The 19639-nt window shown below is 42.8% G+C and overlaps 1 protein-coding gene across 1 annotated transcript in view; it reads left to right on the top strand.

Moving 5' to 3' along the window:
• The first annotated feature begins 1548 nt into the window (after positions 1-1548).
• PLPP3 (phospholipid phosphatase 3) overlaps positions 1549-19639 on the top strand; it is an 82973-nt gene continuing 64882 nt past the window's right edge. Inside the window, exon 1 of the mRNA XM_079924809.1 lies at positions 1549-2606. Coding sequence (XP_079780935.1) covers positions 2468-2606 — 139 coding nt within the window. The 5' untranslated portion in view covers positions 1549-2467. The remainder of the gene's footprint in view (positions 2607-19639) is intronic.

Raw genomic sequence — 19639 nt, 5'->3', positions numbered from 1 at the left:
AATAAAAGTCATTTCACAGAGAAGGAAAAACAGACAGGAAATGTAAAGGGAGGTGACTATAAAATTCAAATAATAGAACAGAGGACTCTACAGTGGAATATTCGTGGCTGTCAGTGGCACAGATGCCCTAGGACTTTTGAAACTCAAAGGAGGGAAAGATCAGAGTGGGCTCCTGAAGTTTCAGGGGTTTGCTCTTACTTTTCGTTTGGGATTCCAAAGATGTGGCTTGGTGACTTAGAACTTCAAGGGTGATTATCATGACAAGGAGTGCTGAGTGGGCAAAAGGGAAGACACCAGGAGCCCAGAATTCCTTTCAGAATGTCAGTAATGGTGAAATCGGTTTTGTATTGTTTCTGCTATTTTAACATGTCAAGAGAAGGTATTTCTCCTGGTAAAGCCGTCTAAGGAATTTGTTCTTCTGGTTTCTCTGGCTTTGACTTGCTGCTATTTGATTGAGAATGCTGTGTCTGATCTGCCGCTAGATACTGCAGCTCCAAAACTGTCTCAGAGATTCAATTACTCTTGCTTCCAGAAGACAGCGATTTTGCCTTTCTTTGCCAGCCCAATGGTTGCTGTGCAGTCTGGACTTAAGCTTAATTCTGCAGGCGTCAGACTCTGTGCGAGGTACCTGGGAGATGCTTTGGAGCTGATAATCTGTAGAGTGGACTAGTCTTTACTAAGTATAACGCCAAATCAGACTGTGATGAGTGCCACAAGAGTGTTATAAATAAAGTGTTGAAAGTGAAGTTAATTCTGTCTAGAGATCAAGACAGGGCTCAGAGAGAAGGTGACATTTCAGAGTACCCTAAAGCAAGAGAAGAATTTTGCTAGTTAGAGAAGGGATGATGTGCATTACAGGCAGAGGGAAAAGGAGGACGGGGTGTGGAGCGGGAAAGGACTATTGGAGAAAGGTCAAATGGCTGGTGGTGGCTGGATATAGGGTTACTGAACCCCATAACAAGTCAGGATAAAAAAAGAACATGAACAATATAACATATAAAAAAGCTACAACTATTTCTGTTTCTGGATGTACAAAAAGAGACATCTGGAAGAAATGCCTATTTATTGTACTGTGTGCCCAGTTTTCTGCTAGGCACTACAGAAGATAGAAGGAAAGGCCCTTGCCTTGGAAATGATTATAGTCTACCTGGAAGAAAAATTAATTCACATAAAATAATTAACTTAAAAGCACATGACAACCTCTAAGGCAAAGCATTAGATTGCCCCCAAAACTACCCCCCGTAGTTGTACAAGCAGGCTGGGGGCCAGCTGAACTAGCAGGGGGTTGTAGGGCTTGGGACTCGTTCACCCTGGAAACAGGAATAAAAGTCATAGTTAACACCTATATACCTGGCACTGTTCTAGGCGTTACATGGGTTAGCTATTTAAGTCTTCACAATTACTCTATTTAGGAGAAACAGTTATTATCTCCAGTTTACATATGAGGAAACCAAGGCACAGAGCCACGGCCAAGGTTCCAGTCCACAGGGTCTAGCTCCAGAGTCGTGCAGTCCTTTTCCTGTTCGTATCCTCAGAATCTACCCCAGTACCCGGTGCTGGGTGTTAAGATCTTTAAAAAAAATTTGTTTTTCTTTGAGTATTTTCGGGATAATATGATTCAAATCAAAATAAAGACTTGAAAGCCCCAAATGTGTCAGGGAGGAGAAATGCTTTTGAGCTGCACAGCCTCAACTTTTACCTGACCCAAGGCCGGCAAGAAAAAGTTTCTTTTTATTCTTTTATTTATTTATTTATTTTTCCTTTTGTGACAATTTAGTGTTTCTGAACGCTAGGGGCTCCCGGATTCTCTGGTTTGAGAGTAACTTTTCCTTTTAGGATTTTTTTTTTTTTTTTTGGAAAGGGGTGGGGGAAAATGTGGCCTTAATTATCCTACGTCTTCGGCTGCTTAAGGAAGGGGCTGTGCTTTCGGAATCTCTTCTGAGCCAAGTAAGGAGGTCCCTCTCTCTTTTTAAAGGACCTCTTGAAATAAAACTGCCGAAAACAAATCCAGGCGATCACAACGGCAGCTGCGGCGGCAGCAGCAGCAGCAGGAGGAGGAGGAAAGTTAGAGTTGCGGCAGCGCTTCGGCGTGGCTGGGCTCCGCGCAGCTGGGCTCCGCGCAGCTCCCATTCATTAAGCAACCAGCCGCGGAGGAGGGTGGTCGAGGGCCCGCGCTGCCCGCTCGCTGCTTTGCACACAGAAACGGGAGCCCCGCGCGTCCGGGGCAGCGCGGCGCTGCAGAAGTTTCTGCTCGGGAGTTGTCTCTCTCCCCTCTGGACTTTCGAACGATTCGGGATTGAGGCAGGAAAAGCAGAGGAGCCCCAGGGGAGCAGAAAGCACCACCGCCTGCCGTTGGAAGCGGGCAGCGGGGCCGCACTCTCCCGCCGCGCCCCGAGCAGCCTCGGCCGGGAGGCGACCCGGGCGTCTGGGTGTGTGACTGCTGTCGCGGGGCGTCTTGACCAGCGCCATGCAAAACTACAAGTACGACAAGGCGATCGTCGCGGAGAGCAAGAACGGCGGCAGCCCGGCGCTCAACAACAACCCGAGGAAGGGCAGCAGCAAGCGGGTGCTGCTCATCTGCCTGGACCTCTTCTGCCTCTTCATGGGTGAGCCCAGTCCCGTTGTCCCTCCGGCCCTCGGCGCCCGGCGCGCGTCCCAGCCCGACCGGGGCTGCGCGCCGGGCCGCGTCTCCCGGCTGCGCCGCGCAGTCCGCCCCGGGGGCCGCCCGCAGGCTTCTCGCGGAGCCTTCGCGCCGCTCCAGGCCCCCGGGTCCCCGCCCTCCCCGTTCCCGCCGCCTCCCCGGCCTGTAAAGGAGTGTCGGGAGCGCTGTAGGCTTTCGCGGGCCACTTGGACACCGAATCCTAAAAGCCGACCTCCGGTTGGAAGCCCGGCCAGAATCCCACGAAAGGCGTGGGCTCGGCCTGTTAGGATAGGGGAAATCGGTGGAACCAGGACCTGGAGCCGGCGTAGAGCTGGTTGCCCTCCATCCAAGTAAGATGGATCTCCTGGAGCGCTGGGCTCCAGCCTGTAGAACGCTGCCTTCCCCCGGCCGAATGTAAACATTCAGCCCTTCCGCCGGGGCTGCCTGGGCCTTTTCTCATGCCGCTATCCTGAACGCCCCCCGGGGGTTGGGAGGGTGCTCTCGAGGGGCGTGATGCTGGGTACCGATCCAGCAGTCACTTTTTAGGCGCCTACTGTGTGCCAGGGAGTACTGCCTCTCCCTGACTCGGTGCAACACGGGCGAGGAGGTCCATTTCACCGATGAGGCAACTGAGGCACTGGGAAAGCTAGCCACGGTTCATGCATCGGGACCACAATTAATTGTACTCCCAGAAAGCTGAGGCTGTAGCCCGCTTCTGTTTTCCAAACTAGTTGGAAGCACAGCTGGAAGAGCAGGAGTAAATGGAATGGAGTGGGAGGGAAAGGAGGATTTATGAACTCGCCCCCGGGGCAGGGGGTGGCTATTGGCAAGAATCTACAGGAGTTCCAAGATTGAAGTAAGTGTAGATTTTTTTTTTTAAGCGAATCATGGTGTTATGGGAAGCGTGCAGGACTTGTCATCAGGACACCACCACTCTGCCACTTGCCGGGGGTGCCACCTAACTGCCTCTCTGGCCTCAGTTTCCTCATCAGTTGAGTGAGTGGCTTGAGCTAGATGCTCTCTAAGGCCCCTTCCTGCATTAAGAACTCGGATTTGGTCCAGGAGCTGTTCTGCCAACTCTGCTAACTGAAGAAACATCTGTGTTCCCTGTTCCCCTTAAAATAGAACTCCTGCACGGAAGCTCAAGTCCCTTTGAAATGGAGTTGTCCATGCAGAGTGTGCAAACCAGAGACTTCTTGGGCTGGAGTCCAATGACCCTGTGTTCATGGCTCTGTAGCAGGATCCTTACTGAGGTCCATCTGTCCTTGGCTTGATTGTCCATAGTAAATTCTGAGAGTCAAAGAAAGAAAGGACTCTTGGAGCTTAAATATAAGAATGGCCCCCTTTAGATATGCAGAGACAGCTGAAGGTCGAATTGTGCTCTGCGGAAGGGAAGAAAGGTGACTGTAGTTCAGGTGGCAAATCCCATTCCCACCTCCTCGTATCAATTCAGCATTAAGATGTTATGTAAAGGAATTGTCACTGGGGGGCCTACCTTCCTGAAGGCCACTGGCTTATTATGCACAGTGCAGAGATGAGTACTTAAAAGTCCCCTTGCCAAGCTATTGAATGTTTAAGAGACCTTCCCTGGTCCTGGGGGAGTACCAGGAACACAAACACATTGAAGCTGTTTGCTGTAAACTTGTCTGGGGCTTCCCAGTGTTCACTGATGTGTTTTGTTCCTTGGTGGTAGGGTGAATTCTTTCTAGACTGTCTGTTCCCTGTACCCTCCTACCTCCTACTTGGTGATTAGGAAAGCAGAACTAGAACACACTTGACAGCCTTCGGACAGTTTTATTGAACTCCCCTCCTCTTTCCACTCTTCTGATTTCAGAAGGCAGTCCCACGAGATGGTGTATCTTATCAAAGGAAAAAGTGTGAAGGAATTTGCAAAAAGACACACCTATCAGCTATAGTTTAGCGGGGGACACAGAAATCCCAAGATACTGTTGTACATTGAAGGTGTTAAGTAAGGTGTATGTTTACACATTACAGCTCTTCATCTGCCCCAACTCTCCCTGTGTCCCCTTCAAAGCTAATATTCTATACCTAGCTGTTTGTTAAGTTTACTCACTATTGGCCTCTTTGAGCAAATGATTTTTGTTTACTGAAAAAAAAAAAGTTAATAAGATACCAGGACGTTGTATTTTACCATAAGGAGCACATAGCTATCCGTTTTAAGGTATGTGCCTTGCCATTAACATAATGTCAACCAAGTCATTTTCAATGTGTCTCCCCTATGCATAGGCCAAATTACAATATCACTAATTTAATGCCTCTCGACCACCCTTAATAGGAAACACTGTAAGGTAAACATTTACTTGAGAAATTTATGCAGGAGAACTCTATTTGGCTTCTAAAAGAAAATTATTAACACAACATGTGATTTTAATATTCCACACATCACAGTCCTAAAAAATTGTTTCTACTTGGTTCACTTTCTGCCTGGGACTGTCAGTATGATTTAATTTTTATATAGTGTATTGATCATATGGTCTGGATTACAAGGCCCTAATATATGAAAAAGGGAGACATTTTTCTGTTTATTCTCTCACAGGAATATATACCAAGCTTCCTCTCCTTGTGTCTGGAAAAAATAAAAGCTGATGTGCACTATACGTGTTATGTAAGTGGAAATATGCAAGCAGTTTAACTTGTTTCACATACCTTTTGGAATGTTAAATTCTTGGTGAAAAAACAGAAGTCCACTCTCCTTTGAGGACCAAAGGAATCTGGTGTCAGAGAATCACCAATGGAGGTTTATGTCTCAGAAAATAGCATCTTTGCCGATTATTGCTTTTATAAACACAGTTATGAATCTTTGCATAGTAGTTTTTCTGAAATGGATTTTGTTTTCCTTTCAGTTGCATAAAAGTATGGCCTTCTGTTTTTTTATGCACTCCTTCTGCTCTACCAGGTTACAAGAGAGCAGCAGACAATATTCCCAGGCAAGGAGGAATGAGCATCTACTGTCTTTCTAAGCCCTGTTAGCCTCTTTTTCAGATGAATGAGCTGTTTTCCTTTTCACTTCAACTCTGATGAAGAGATTATCTCCATTTTATAGATGAGAAAACTGAGGTACACACTGAAGTCAATTTGAGTTGATCTCTAATCCTCAGTGAGCATGACTGGAGTCCATCCCCCTTTTCTTCCCTCATCTGAAGAACCCTGGAACTCAGATCATTAGAAAATTCTAAAGCTCGGTTTGCAGAAAGTCCTGCCTCTCCACATTTTCCAGTTAGTCATTTGCACCAAAGCAGATGGATAAAGGTGGTTCAACTCTTCTGGTCAGTGATACGGTCTCGTCTCCCCAAGGTATCGTTTTGATTTGGGGTCGTTCTAACACTAAGTAATTCCCAAATTTTGAGGACGCCTTTTTACCCCATGAGACAGTGGTTCCAAAGAAAGCACAAATGGCAGTGCACGGCGGTAGCACAAATGCAGAGATTTGGTAAATCCATGTGGAGCTTCTCTGCTCTGTCCCCTGTCTCTTCCTTGTCCCCCTCCCCAGATATCTACTGAGTGCCTCCTTCCAGCCCATGCAGAGTCAGCCCTGCTGACTCTTCCAGGATGGTTGAAAACCTTCATTGTCTGGATTGGCTAGTTTCTTTTGTTTTTCGTTTTTTTTTCTCCTTAGCTCTTCCATCCCTTTCTCTTATACTTGAGATATACCATAGGGTTATAGCTGCCTTTGTGGGAGACTGTTAAAGCCAGAGTTGGTGGCCTTTTCCACTTTTAGCCCTTTTGACTTCCTGTCAATTTGAGATTCTTTCTTTCCCCCTTCCTGTGCAGTTGTTTGGGCTGGCAAGCCCTGTTCATAGCATGATGCTAATGATACCATAGTTGAGGGCTTCTTCCCCGTGTAGGCAGTTATGTTTATGGAGACACCCTGCCCTAGGTGTCATGTCAACCTGGTACACATTATTTGCGGAGTGATAATTTGGGGGATGCCTACTGTGTCAGTACTTCACCAACTCAGCTAATAAGGAGACCCATCTGGTGTGACATGCAGATTTCTCAGGCTCCTTCCCAGGAGATTCAAATTCACTAGGCTCTGGACCAGGGCCTAGGATTCTGTGTTTTATAAAAGCTTCTGGTGATTCTTATCAGGCCAATTTGAGAATCACTGTGTTGTTTAATAGCTAATGTCCTAAAGGGCAGTTGGTTTATGTAGAGGGATCGCATGTTCTGGCACGTTTTGAATTGTTAGGTTGTCCGTACTTTTCTTTCTGTTTGTGGCCAGTACACCTGTCTTTTCCAATAAAGATATTCAAGATACCTAGAGATTATCATACTAAGTGAAGTCAGACAGAGAAAGACAAATATCAAATATCAAAGACAGATATCACATATCTCTCATAGGTGAAGTCTAATTTTAAAAAATGATATAAATGAAGTTATTTACAAAACAGAAACAGGCTTGCAGCTATGGAAAACAAACTTATGGTTACCAAAGGGGAAACGTGGAGGGGAGGGATAAATCAGGAGCTTGGGATAACCGTACTTGGGATAACCAACAAGGACATACTGTATAGCGTAGGGAACTCAACTCAATATTCTGTGATAACCTATATGAGAAAAGAATATAAAAAAGAATGAATATAGGTATATGTGTAACCGAATCACTTTACACCTGAAACTAACACAACATTGTAAATCAACTATACTCCAATTAAAAAAAATATTTAAGATTGTTAGAATCCTTTCAAAAGGAAAAATTACCTCTGGGTGCTGGCCTGAAGGTCTGATTTTTAGTGCAAGGACTTGCTGGTGTCTCCTAACTGCTAAGAGACTGGGATTTTTATTTCTTTTTAAACTGAGTTCTCTGTAGTGTTGTAGGCCAAGTGACCACTTTGGATAAATGAAGTGTTAACTCTATAAATATTTTCTTTTGAGATATTGAAGTTTGTATATGAGTAAACAGTGAAATGAATGAATGCGGCTTCTAGAGAGAGCCTTTACAAGATCGAAGTTAGCTTGGCAAAGTGTTGTAGCAACAACACAAGCTTCGGATTCACCCAGGTCTGGGTTTGAATCCTGACATAAAGTCATCTACACATGTGACATGGGCAAAAATTATTTAACCTTTCACGCCTCAGTTTCCTCATCTGTAAAATACAAAAGCAAACCTGTGACCCTCGTATATGGTGAGGCTCAGATGAGATCACAAATCTGAAAGCAAAAAAAAAAAAACAACAAAAAAAACAAATCTGAAAGCACTTCGAAGAGGTAAAAAGCACTAAATCATTATCGGGTATTATGTAGCTATTATTATTCACAGTAATAGCATTTTCCTTTCCTTCCCGGTGTCCTTACTCCTCGATGGTTCTATGAATTTAATATTTTGGCAGCAAAGTTGCCTGAAATATATTAGGGGAAACAATTGTGAAGAGAATCCCAAGAAAAAACCAGACAGAGGGAACACAAATGTTTTCTATTAGCCAGAGAAAAGCAGTGGCAGGTTTGGGAAAAGTCACAGTGCAGGAACCTCAAGAGTCTTTGGTGGTTACCTTCTTCCCCTCTGGAAGGGACATGGCTATATCATTTTAAGGGAAAGATAAATACACCTTTGTCAGGGAGGGAATTTGGACAAATGGCCTATTTTAGTGTCAACTCTTATATGTGTCTTTTGAAAGCCCAGAGGAAGAAAAAATAACTAAAAAGAGCAACATGATTAAAAATAATCAAAATGCTTGTCGTCCAGGGCACTCTCCATATCTCTTGAGGAAGGGAATCACTGTGGTAGTGAACATATTTATTGTTCAGGTCAACCATGTAATATAGATAGTAGATTCCTTTTAGAGAGGAGGAAACTGCAGTTCAGAGAGGTTAAGTAACTTGCACAACGGTGCCCAGCTAGTAAGTAGTCACTAAATTTTCCAGAACTCTCGTCGGCTTACCTTGCTGCCCACTTTTCAATGCAGTTAATGCAGTGAAGACTCCCTCTTTTCTATTCCATTCCATTTCATTTATTTCCATTTTTTTGAGTCCAAATATGTACAAATATGTTCTGCAGGGCCCAATAGAAATAGTTGCAGAACAGCTTGGAGTGTGCTGACTGAGCCTCTCGGTGGACGTAATAAAGAAAATTCCATCGGAGCAATTCTTTAGTGCCTAGATTCATGGATGCTTTAGAATTTGAAAGTACCTTGGGGATTTCATTATCAACAATACCAAGTCATTTTTTATCTCAGTCAGAAAAATAGACCTCTTTCAACAGGGGACAGGTGGGAGGTCCAAGGGGGAAGCACAGGCTTTGGAGACAGATAGGTGGGAGTTTGCTTAGGGTTATTAGCTGTACGTGGTTAGGCAAGTTGTGACTGTCTCTGAGGCCTCGGTTTTCTCATTTGTAAAATGGGATAATATGTGTTGTGAAGTTGCGAGGCGATGCCTGGTATAGTGTGTGGCGCTGTGCACTCACCAGCTGCTGTTGTCATTGTCACCACGTCCTAGTCAGTGCCCTTGATTCACATAGGAAGACTTGGATGCTTGGACTGGTTAGTAATTGTCTGGTGATAGCGAAAGGGCAGGACCTAGAACCAAGGTCTTGCCTTTATACCATTTTGCTTTTCTGGTGCGTACTTGTCAGTTCGAAACTTGATTATCATTTATGAGGTAGTTCTCCAGAGAGCCCTATTCTTATTTTTCTCTTTCCTGGGTCAATTAAAAGAGGAACAAGACAAACAGGTTTAACTTTTAACCCAAACCAGAGGATGATAGTTTAGTGAGGGCAGAGACACATGGGGCAAATTTGAAGGACTAGGCAGTTTTTTTGATAGATCACTTTTCTTCCACTGGCCCTTGTTCTAAAAGGTGCTTATTACCAAAGATCACTGCTGACTGATTTGCACTTGAACAGGCACCATCTTTTTCAAATGATGTGTCCCAGGAGAGAAGAAAGAGAAGCCCACGTTTTCGAAGTGTTTGTTTTTGACTGAGGAGGAAACTGAGTCTCAGATGAAATAATTTTCTCAAGGTCATGCATGAGTTGGTGGTCCCAACATTCAAAAGAAGGCTAGGTCAGTTTCTGAAACATCCTTGTGAAACTATTCTTCCTTTAGGTCCAAGTTAAATTATAAATTATGATCTGCATTAGAATTCCCAAATTTAAACCAAACCAAACCAAACAACACACATAAGATCCAGTTGGCACCTTATGAAAGGAACTTGATGATTTCTGTGTGCTTTGAGAGTATACACTGCAATCAGAGTATTGGTGGGAAGTGTGTTTTTGAGGTTTGTCACAAATTAACAAAATTATATGCTTAGAGAGTTTTGCAGAGAAATGCAAATCAGTGTAAGCGCCTTGTCATAATAAGCAGTATGCTTTTGTTCCTGTTTATGTATCCCTAAAGCACATAATACACATGATTATATTGACACGAAGGAAGCTGTTCTCACTGATGGTTTCTTTATCTCTGGCCCCCAAATTAGCATCAATCAGTATAATTTCTAGAGAGCCTATTTAATTAAGTCTATGTTTGTACCTGTCTTTCAGGTATGTCTTGTCTTCTGCAGTTGTTTCTTGAGCATCTACTATGTGCAACACCCCTTAGTCCCTTCTTCCCCTGGGGTGGGGTTCCTTGTGCTTTATGAATTCCCACGTTGGGAAAGGGTAACAGACTTTTGGGTAATTTTACACACTTAGTGCTGCTGATTTGGGCATGGGAAGGGAGGGGCTATAGCTGCACAGTGAAAAGCAATGAGTTTGCCTGAGGGCTTGGAGCTGGGTCTTGTTAGAGAAATAATAGCCTTCATTACATGGAGTGGGAAAGGGTATTGCAGCAGAGGGAGCAACGGATGCTGAGACTTAGAAACAAGAACGTTTTTGGGAAGGGTGGGTGGTTGGAGGCTGGAGTGTAAGTGCTGTGTATTTGCATTGAGTTGGTGGGGAAAGAGAATGTTGGGGATGAGGCTGGAGAGATAGTTAGGAGCCAGATTAAAAAGGGGAGCTATAAATGGCAGGCCGCTAAGGGACTTGAACTTTAATTTGGAGGACCAGCGAATGAGGTTGTATTTTCGTTTTCATTTTTCTTTTTATTATGGAAAATTTCATACAGAAACCAAACACAGTATATACCTAGGAGTGGAATTGCTGGGTCATACGGTAACTCCATGTTTAACTTTCTAAGGACCTGCCAAACTGTTTTTCCATAGCAGCTGCACCATTTTAGAAGTACCGTAAGGTTAGTTAAAATGTGTAAGGAAAAAAAAAATTACCAAAGTTTTACAGGCAATGTTTGACATTAACATATTCATGCGCAGTTTTTAAGAGGGGATTAATTTAATCTGATTTGTGTTTGAGGGGAGGGAAATTGGAGGCCAAGGAGGGAGATCATTTGGGAGGCAGATTAGAAATGAACCTGAGGTACAGGGGACAGAGAGGAGAAGGATGGGTGACAAGGAGATTAAAAGAGATTGGGGGGGTGAGGGGGATGGTGGTGGTGGTGGGGTTCCTGATCTCCTGGTTGGGAGCCTCTGAACCATGGTGATGCCTCTCTCTCCACGAACACTTTAAAGGCAGTGTTTGTAGAGACCTGTGAAGCCTGTATTATAGGATTAGTGAATGCTTCTTTATGTTCATAGCCTTATTAGAAAGATGAGGCTCTAAGTTTTTTATATACATAATTTATTTAATTAATATATATTTTGCTCTGGAATTTTTAAATTTCTCAAAGCCCCTTAAAATAAATGGGCTATTGGAAATCCTCTTGGTTTAGAGAAACGGTTTTCCTTGAGTTATAATGGTATTTTTAAAACAGTTTTGCTGAGATCTAATTTATGTACCATAACATTGATTCACTTAAAGTGTTCAATTCACTGGCTTTTAGTATATTCACAGAGTTGAGCAACCATCACCACAATCAATTTTAGAACATTTTTATCACTGCAGCAACAAAAAAACTGTATCCATTAACTGTCACTCCACATTTACCCTCCTCCTCCCCCCATCCCATGGCAACTACTGATCCACTTTCTGTTTCCTTGCCTTTCACTCAGCATAATATTTTCAAGGTTCATCCGTATCGTAGCATGTATGTTCAGCATGTGTGTTCAGCAGGTATTAGTACTTCATCTACTTTTTTTTTTAACATCTTTATTGGAGTATAATTGCTTTACAATGGTGTGGTAGTTTCTGCTGTATAACAAAGTGAATCAGCTATACGTATACATATGTCCCCATATCCCCTCCCTCTTGCGTCTCCCTCCCACCCTCCCTATCCCACCCCTCTAGGTGGTCACAAAGCACTGAGCTGATCTTCTCCCTGTGCTATTGGACATAGATTTTCAATTCTCATGGTTATATTTACCTAGGAGTGGAAATGCAGGACGATATGGTTCCTGTGCTTGACTTTTTGAGGAACTGCCAAACTATTTTCCATAGTGCCTACACCATTTTGGAAGTGTCGTAAGATTAATTAAAATATGTATGGAAAAAATACAAAAGGTTTACCGAAGACCTTTGGAATTAACATATTCATGAAACCACTCTAGTGCTGCTTTGTTTGTCAGAGAATATTTCACAAAGAAACAGAGTTTTCAGTCAGTTTAGCAGTGTCAGTGGGTTTACGATGAGTGAGCAGAGAACAATAAAGCTGCCTGAGGAATAGATGCTGGGTGGTCAGCTAGACCCCCTCACCCGCTGAGTAACGTACTTCCACAAACCAGGGTGTGTGACAAGCAGATTCCTGCTTCAGCAAAATGAAAAGCAGCCTTAGATCTTCAGAGTACCCTGAAAACAGTGAAAAGTACAAATATTAAAAATCCCTATTCCTTGGATTCGCTTTACAATATTTTTAAGACCATGAAATAGAACTGTAGTTCCTGATAAGGTTGATTTTTTTTTTTCCCATCCCCTTTCCCCCCTGGAGATGTGGCCGTTATACCTGATTATCATCTCAAAAACTAAAATTACTGCGCATCTTTTAGATTCATGTGCTGGATGCTGGGTGATATTAAAGGGTATAAGACACAAACACAGATCTTTAGAAACTGGTTGGAGTGTCAAGTTGAAAATTACAGTGAAGATGAAGCTATAAGTGCGTGAAAAATGAAACCACATAGAATACAAGAAGGTGAGGAAAAGGCACTCAACCTTTATTATTAGGAGTTTTAGTTGATATCTCACTTAATCTTTCCAATAACAAAATAAGGTAGATGTCAATAACCGGTTTTGCAACTCAGAGAGGGTAAATGATTTGCTCAAGTTCACACAGCTAATAGGTGTTAGGCCTGGGATTTGGACTCAAGCAAGCCTGACTAAATAATGACAATTGCTAACATTTATTGAGTGCAAGTATGTACCTCTCACCGGGCAAAGCAGTGTGCATGCGTTCTCTTATTTAATTCTCCCAGTGAGCCTATGAAGTCTTCATTACTATTATCTCCATTGACAGAACTGAGGTTCAGAGATGTTAAAAAATAACTCACCAGAAGTTACACAGCAGGTGAGTTTGAGTTGGGGTCAGACCTGAAAAGTCTGTCTCATGAGGCCATTTTTTTTTTAACATCTTTATTGGAGTATAATTGCTTTACAATGTTGTGTTAGTTTCTGCTGTATAACAAAGTGAATCAGTTATATGTATACATATATCCCCATATCCCCTCCCTCTTGCTTTGAGGCCTGAAGCCCAAGTTTTCCCCACTATTCCCTGCCAGCTTTCACATCAGCAACGCGTGAGGAATTGTCCAAAATGAGTTAGACTCATGAGTCTCACCCTGGGTTCTCTGGACCTGCCAAGGTCTGTTAGGGCAATCACAGGGCATCTCGTGCTCTTTTTAGGACTTCAAAAATACCTAACACGTCCTGTACGTTTTTCAATGATTAACTTGCCTAGACTAACTGAGAACAGCAGCCTCTGCCTGGACTGGTCGCAGCACTGGCGTTCTGTGCTTGTGATCTGAATGTGGAATGACACTGGCAGATCACTCTGGTCTCGCTGGTTATTTCCACTCATCAGGGGATGTGATTGACACTTCCCATGCTTTGATTAACAGAAGTGGAGAAATGATTTAAATATAGTTTACCTGGTAAATAAAAACATCTTATAGATGTCACAGAGGGTCGAGAAGGAACTGCAAGGCATCTTTGATGGTGAAAAGGTTGGACATTCTAGAATGGACAAGCAGCTCTGGATTTAGGGCAGAGGAAGCCCGCTGGATCCTGGGAAGGCTTCTTAAAGGAAGGAGAGACTTGAACAAGGCCTTTGTCACTCATATCGGGGAGCAGGAATGGGTCTCTCTGTTAGTGACCCTGTTTGTCCCGTGGGCTCTGTCTGCTGTCTTGGTGGTTTGGCGTAACCTTTGGGTCACACTGAGAGATTGTGAGCTTCTCTGGTTAGTGGCTGTGGATGCGGCATCTTCATTAAATGCAGTAAATAGAACTTCCCCCAGTAGCCTCTTCCCCACAAATGACCCACATTGTTGTAAAGTTAGCAACCACTGACAGGAAGTGGCAGGAGTGCTTCCAGCCACACAGTGGATTTCATTAGACACTGGCCCAAAGTAGCTGTTTTGGTCATTTTGGCTTTCGTAGGCTTCTAGGGAGGAACGGCCTAATACATTCTTTCTCATCCTTGCATGTGTCCTGCTGTCATCTTCGCCTTAGTGGATATTTTGATTAAATGCCTAGTGTCTTCTTTTGAAGCAGCCATATGTTTCGCAAGGGAGGAACTTCTGGCAGGCTGAGATTTAAGAATATTTCCAAAGGTGTCACCAACTTACAGTAGTCCTCCCTTATCTGCTGTTGCCCTTTCCATGTTCTCAGTTACCCTCAGTCCAAACATATTAAATGGAAAATTCCAGAAATAAACAATTCATAAGTTTTAACTTGCATGTCGTCTGAGTAGCGTGATCAAATCTCTCGCTAGGATCCCCAACTGGTGACATGGTCAGCTACTGACATCCAACCATCCACGTTGTTATGACTTGATGATCCAGGATCACCCGATGCATATGGTCCTTCTTCTGACGTATCATCAGAAGGTCAGTAATAGCCTAACGCTGTGTCACAATACCTACGTCATTACTTCACTTTGTCTCATCATGTAGGCATTTTATCATCTTGCATCATCACAAGAAGAAGGGAGACTACAGTACAAGCAGATATTTTGAGAGAGAGAGAGAGACAACATTCACATAACTTTTATTACAGTATATTATCGTAATTCTGTTTTATTAGTCATTGTTGTTAATCTCTTCCTGTGACTAATTTAAATTAAACTTTATCATAACGATGTATGTACAGGAAAATTCATGGTACGTACAGGGTTCGGTACTGCCCACAGTTTCAGGCATGCACTGGAGCTCTTGTAAGTATCCCCTGAAAATAAGGTGGGGGGCTATTATACTTGAATCTTTTGTATAGCAGTTTTCTCATTTAAATCTGTCTGGAGAGAGTGGCTCCAATGCCCTGGCAGGAGGGATGATGGGTCCCACTCACTCTAGTAAACCTTTGCTTTGGACGGTCTATACTGTAGGCATTGTGTGAATGTAGAATTCTCTGGGGCTGGCTGGGAAATTAAAGTATACTTCTTGAGTCAGAGTATTCAAAATACAGGGCTTTCAATCCCAGGGGAAAATAAGCCCTCTTGATTTTAGGGTTTAATTTTCCGAAGGCCACTGATGGAGTTGAAGACCCTTTGATTATAATTTTGCTTTAAATTGGATGTTTGTGGTTGTGTTGACCTCAGCTGTGAAATCCAAACATTTATTATTAATTAATAATCCCTTTCATTGAACAGTTCTACCAGATGATAGCATATGCATCTGAGAATTTGAATGTAAATATTCTTCTTGCCTCAATTCATTTTTCTCATTCTAGCTCTTTCTTCAGCTCCCCAGCCCTGAAAAGCCCGCAAAACAAAACACTCAAACCACCCTACCCAGGATATCATTCTCCAAGTGTCAACAGGAAAAAGTCCGGGAAAGGAACATCTTTGAACCCTTGCACTATAGTCAGGCACATTCACGCATCTCATCAAAGCCTACAACTGTGGAGGGGAGCTATCGCTGTAACTGATTTTACAGATGTGGCAGTTGCCCTTGGGAAAGGTCGAGGAACTTGCTGGGGATCCTGCATCTGGAAAATGGTGGAATGCCTGGGACAAGAACCAGCCAGCACCTATGTCTCCTCTTTCCTCCCACCGTGAAGACTCGCGTTGAAATTTGCACTGACTGCTATTTCCAATAATAAGCATATGAAGCGAGCAAGCCAGCCAGAAAATTTTAAAATGAAATGACTAGACCTTGTAAAGTGTTCAAGTGTGATTTGGGGGTGAAAGCCTTTTGCCCCTTTTAGTATTGCCTGTTTCTTTGTAAATTCCTAGAGGATAGATATGAGACTCAAAACGTCTGGGCTGGAAGGGGGAAGGGCATGAACTTTGCTGTACATCCCTGGCAGGCAATCATGCAAGGGGTTTGTTAACTGGCTTGAATTTCACAACAACCTATGGAGGGAGGAGGGGGTTAGAGTTCATTTCAGTTTCCTCAGAACCTGGTCGGCTCTGCCTGTCTCAACTCTTTTTGGTGGGTGGCGTAACACATTGTATTAATAATTCAGCTACTTCATCACTCGCAGAGACTGTTTACTAAGATTCCAGGGGAACTGCTCTGCTAGAATCTATTTGGAGCTGGTAGCTGGGACCATGCATCCACTTTGGTTGAAAATATGCTCACAGAGCATCCCAACTCCAATTCTGTAGAGAAGAAAAGGGCAGAAAACCGCGGCAGGGGACTACCTTGCCGACCTTGCGGATTTCGTACAGAGATGGAATGACTGGGGGATAGCGACTTCGGATTTGTATTGTTAATTCTTCCTATGGGTTTTCTCCAAAGGAGTTAAAAGGGCAGGGAAATGCAACAATTTGAGTGAAGCAGCCTGCACTTGGGTTAGAGGCTCTGTGTATTTCCCAGGCTATTGCAGGACTCCTATTCAGCTGGGATTTGAATGGGAGTGTGATTTGCATGAGAGCAAGTGTATAAAGTAGGTCTTTTTTTCCCTTTCCTCAAAGAAGTTTTGTGGCATTTCTTTTTCTGACAGAGTTGGCATGAAGCTTTGACAAACACAGACCGATGGAAAAGTTAAACAGGCCTGAGAGCAAGCGCATTTTGTCCAGATCCTTCACACTTAGAATGCAGAGCAGCTGGCAGGAGGCAGCTTAGATCACAGGAGTCATGGCAAGCGCTGTTCCTCCACTGTGGACTGGTGATGAATGGGAAATGCTCACAGAAGCAAGGGGAAAATGGATGATTGCCTATTTATCATTCTCTGTGGTCGGGGGAAACTACAGATGAGAACAGTCCTGGGACTCAGCTGTCCATCTTATCTGTCCTTCGGTATTTATTGAGATAAATACAAAGAGATAACAAAGAAATACTAGAGGCAGATCCTGCCCTCAAAGTGTAGGAGAGAAGATGAGAGGATAGACACACATTCATTCCTGGAGAAAACATGGCCAGGTGTCTTGAGCTGATCGTTAAATGAAATTTTAAAAAGTCCTAGAAAGTTTAAGAGGCAGCTCCACACTGATCCTGGGCTGTGTTCCCAACTTTGCTGTATTAGCTGGGTGATCCCTGGCATATCACTGCCACTTTAGGAATGGTAAAATGGAGATGATGATTCATTCCCTGCCTGCCTCATGGAGCTATTGAGACCAAGGGTATGGTATCACATATATATAGGAAAATGCTTTGAAACTGTGAAGTCATATTTGTACAATGTATATATATATATATATAGAGAGAGAGAGAGAGAGAGAGAGAGAGTGTGTCTTCTGAATCTGCTCTCCTCCATTCTCCCTATTTCTATCCCACTTTAAGTGCATGCTGTCATACACCTAGATCTGAAAACATTCCTTTACAGATCTTCTTTTTAGGGGGATAGTGTCCCCCCGTATATTATTTATGCATTAACTATACAGGAATCGTTTCTCAAAACTGTAATGCGGATCACATAGGCCCTTCTCTTCATGATTTTTATGACCTCTCGTGGACTACAGAATAAAACTTATTAGTATATTTGAGACCCTTCAGAATCTGGCCCCAACCAAGCCTTTCTGCTCCCCATTCCCTTCCCATCCCCCTCCACTTCCCCCCTTTATACCCTTGTCCCAGACATCTCCATTCTGTGGCTCTTCCAGGAACTTTCCCACCAAATCATTTCTCTTTGCTTGATACGTGTTACTCACCTCTTAGAATCAATTCAAGTGCCACCTCCTCTGTGAAGACTTTTCTGATTTGTTCTGGGCGGAGTTAGCCCCTCTCTGGGCTATCATAGCACTTTGTATTGACCTTTCTTGTGTCAAATTTTTTGGCTTGTTTTATGGTTTTGTACAGTTCCATCTTAATAGATTATGATTCCCTTGTATATAACAGGTGCTTGAAAATTTTTATTAAATTCAAGACATTGAAGAAAATGTCAATAAAACATTATTTTAGTAAATATAGACAAGAAGCAAAAAGAAAAATAAAATTTTGTTGCTTATCCTACCATAGTCCTAAGGTAGCCATGGGCACAGTATCTCTTCTTTCTATAAATGGCTGAATTATTATTAAGTATAATTATAAAGCTAAACACTGGATGCTTAAGACATACTTCCTGCCAATCAGTGTGATGGAATGGAAAAAAGCCTTCGCTTTCTAGAGTTTATAACAGCCCATAATAAAGTATTAACTAACCTGAGAGATTGGGACTATGTAGCTAATTAAAGGCAGCTAGATATTTGAAGTTCGATTTTGCATTTCATGCAGTGTTTTGAACTTGGTCAACAGACAGAATTTGTACTAACCATAATAGCTTCCATTAAAAACAAAAATTGAACTTACCCTAAAAGCCAGGGCTGTAGTTTAGGATGAGTGGTTTTTCTCATCCTCGTCGTGCCTTAAGGAGAGGCTCTGAATGAGGAGAGCAGACGCCTCCTGTTGGGGAAAGATGCCCAAGCGGAGACTTACGAAATCTAGGTTTATGTCTTAACTTTCTTATTAACTTACTGGGTCACTTTAGCCAAGTAACTTTTCCTCTCTGTGACACTGTTGTCTCATCTGTGAAATGGGACAGTTAAGTCTTCCAGTATGGAGAATTCTCTTGTTCTTTTGTCCAACTCGGCATTTCCTCTGAAATCTCTACCTCCGTTCCTTAAAATATTTTAAAGTTCACATTGAGGGAGGAAGGGAAGGATTTTCTCCTTTCAAATCTTTTCTGTTTGATCATATTGCTGTACTTTTTCTTAATTCTGTCCCTTCAAAAGTATTTGGTTCATAGCTTTTACCATTGGAAAAACTTAAAAACAATCCCCTTGTATACTAGGACACTGCACATTTGTGTGTTTACCTTTTTAGGTATTAATCTGGGTTAATCTTGCTTTTCATAATTTTGAGAGGGCTGAGATTGTAGTACCAACATGTCTGCTTCAGAAGAGAAAGGAACTAACAGTACAGAGCACCTAATGTGTTTTATTCGATCCCTGTGATATCCTTGTGGAATGGGTGGATTACTCCAATTTTATAAATGATAAAACTGAGGCATGAAGAGGTTCGTTACTAGGAATTAACCCAGATCTGTGTATCTTATTTCAAAACTCAGGCTTCAAGACCATTTAATCAATCTTCCCACTTTCACCCACACCTGGGGCAGTCCCTCTAAACCATCTTTTCTTGGTTAGTGTCAAACCTCTGCTTAATAATTTCAGTGATGGTAAATTTTATAGCAGTTCTAATTGTTCAGAATATTATGTTAATATAAAATCTACCTTTCTATATATTTAACCGAGCATCGGCTATGTTTGGTACTCTGCTGGTAAGTTGTTATTAACATTAATAATCATATCAATCAGTTTCATAATGAAAAGCTCCTGAATAAGTGGTGGTGATACGTCACTTCAGGCAATATTCGTTGAGCACCTTTCATGTACCAAGTACTGTGCTTGCTGTTGGGGTCTAATGATGAACTGGATGTAGTTCTTCTAGGGTCTTCTGGAGGAGACGCTGGTCAGATGCAGC

Source organism: Stenella coeruleoalba (genome assembly GCF_951394435.1).
Source record: "Stenella coeruleoalba genome assembly, chromosome: 1".
NCBI classification, from domain to species: domain Eukaryota; kingdom Metazoa; phylum Chordata; class Mammalia; order Artiodactyla; family Delphinidae; genus Stenella; species Stenella coeruleoalba.
Note: the sequence above shows the minus strand (reverse complement) of the source record. Positions and strands in the feature narration are given on the sequence as shown.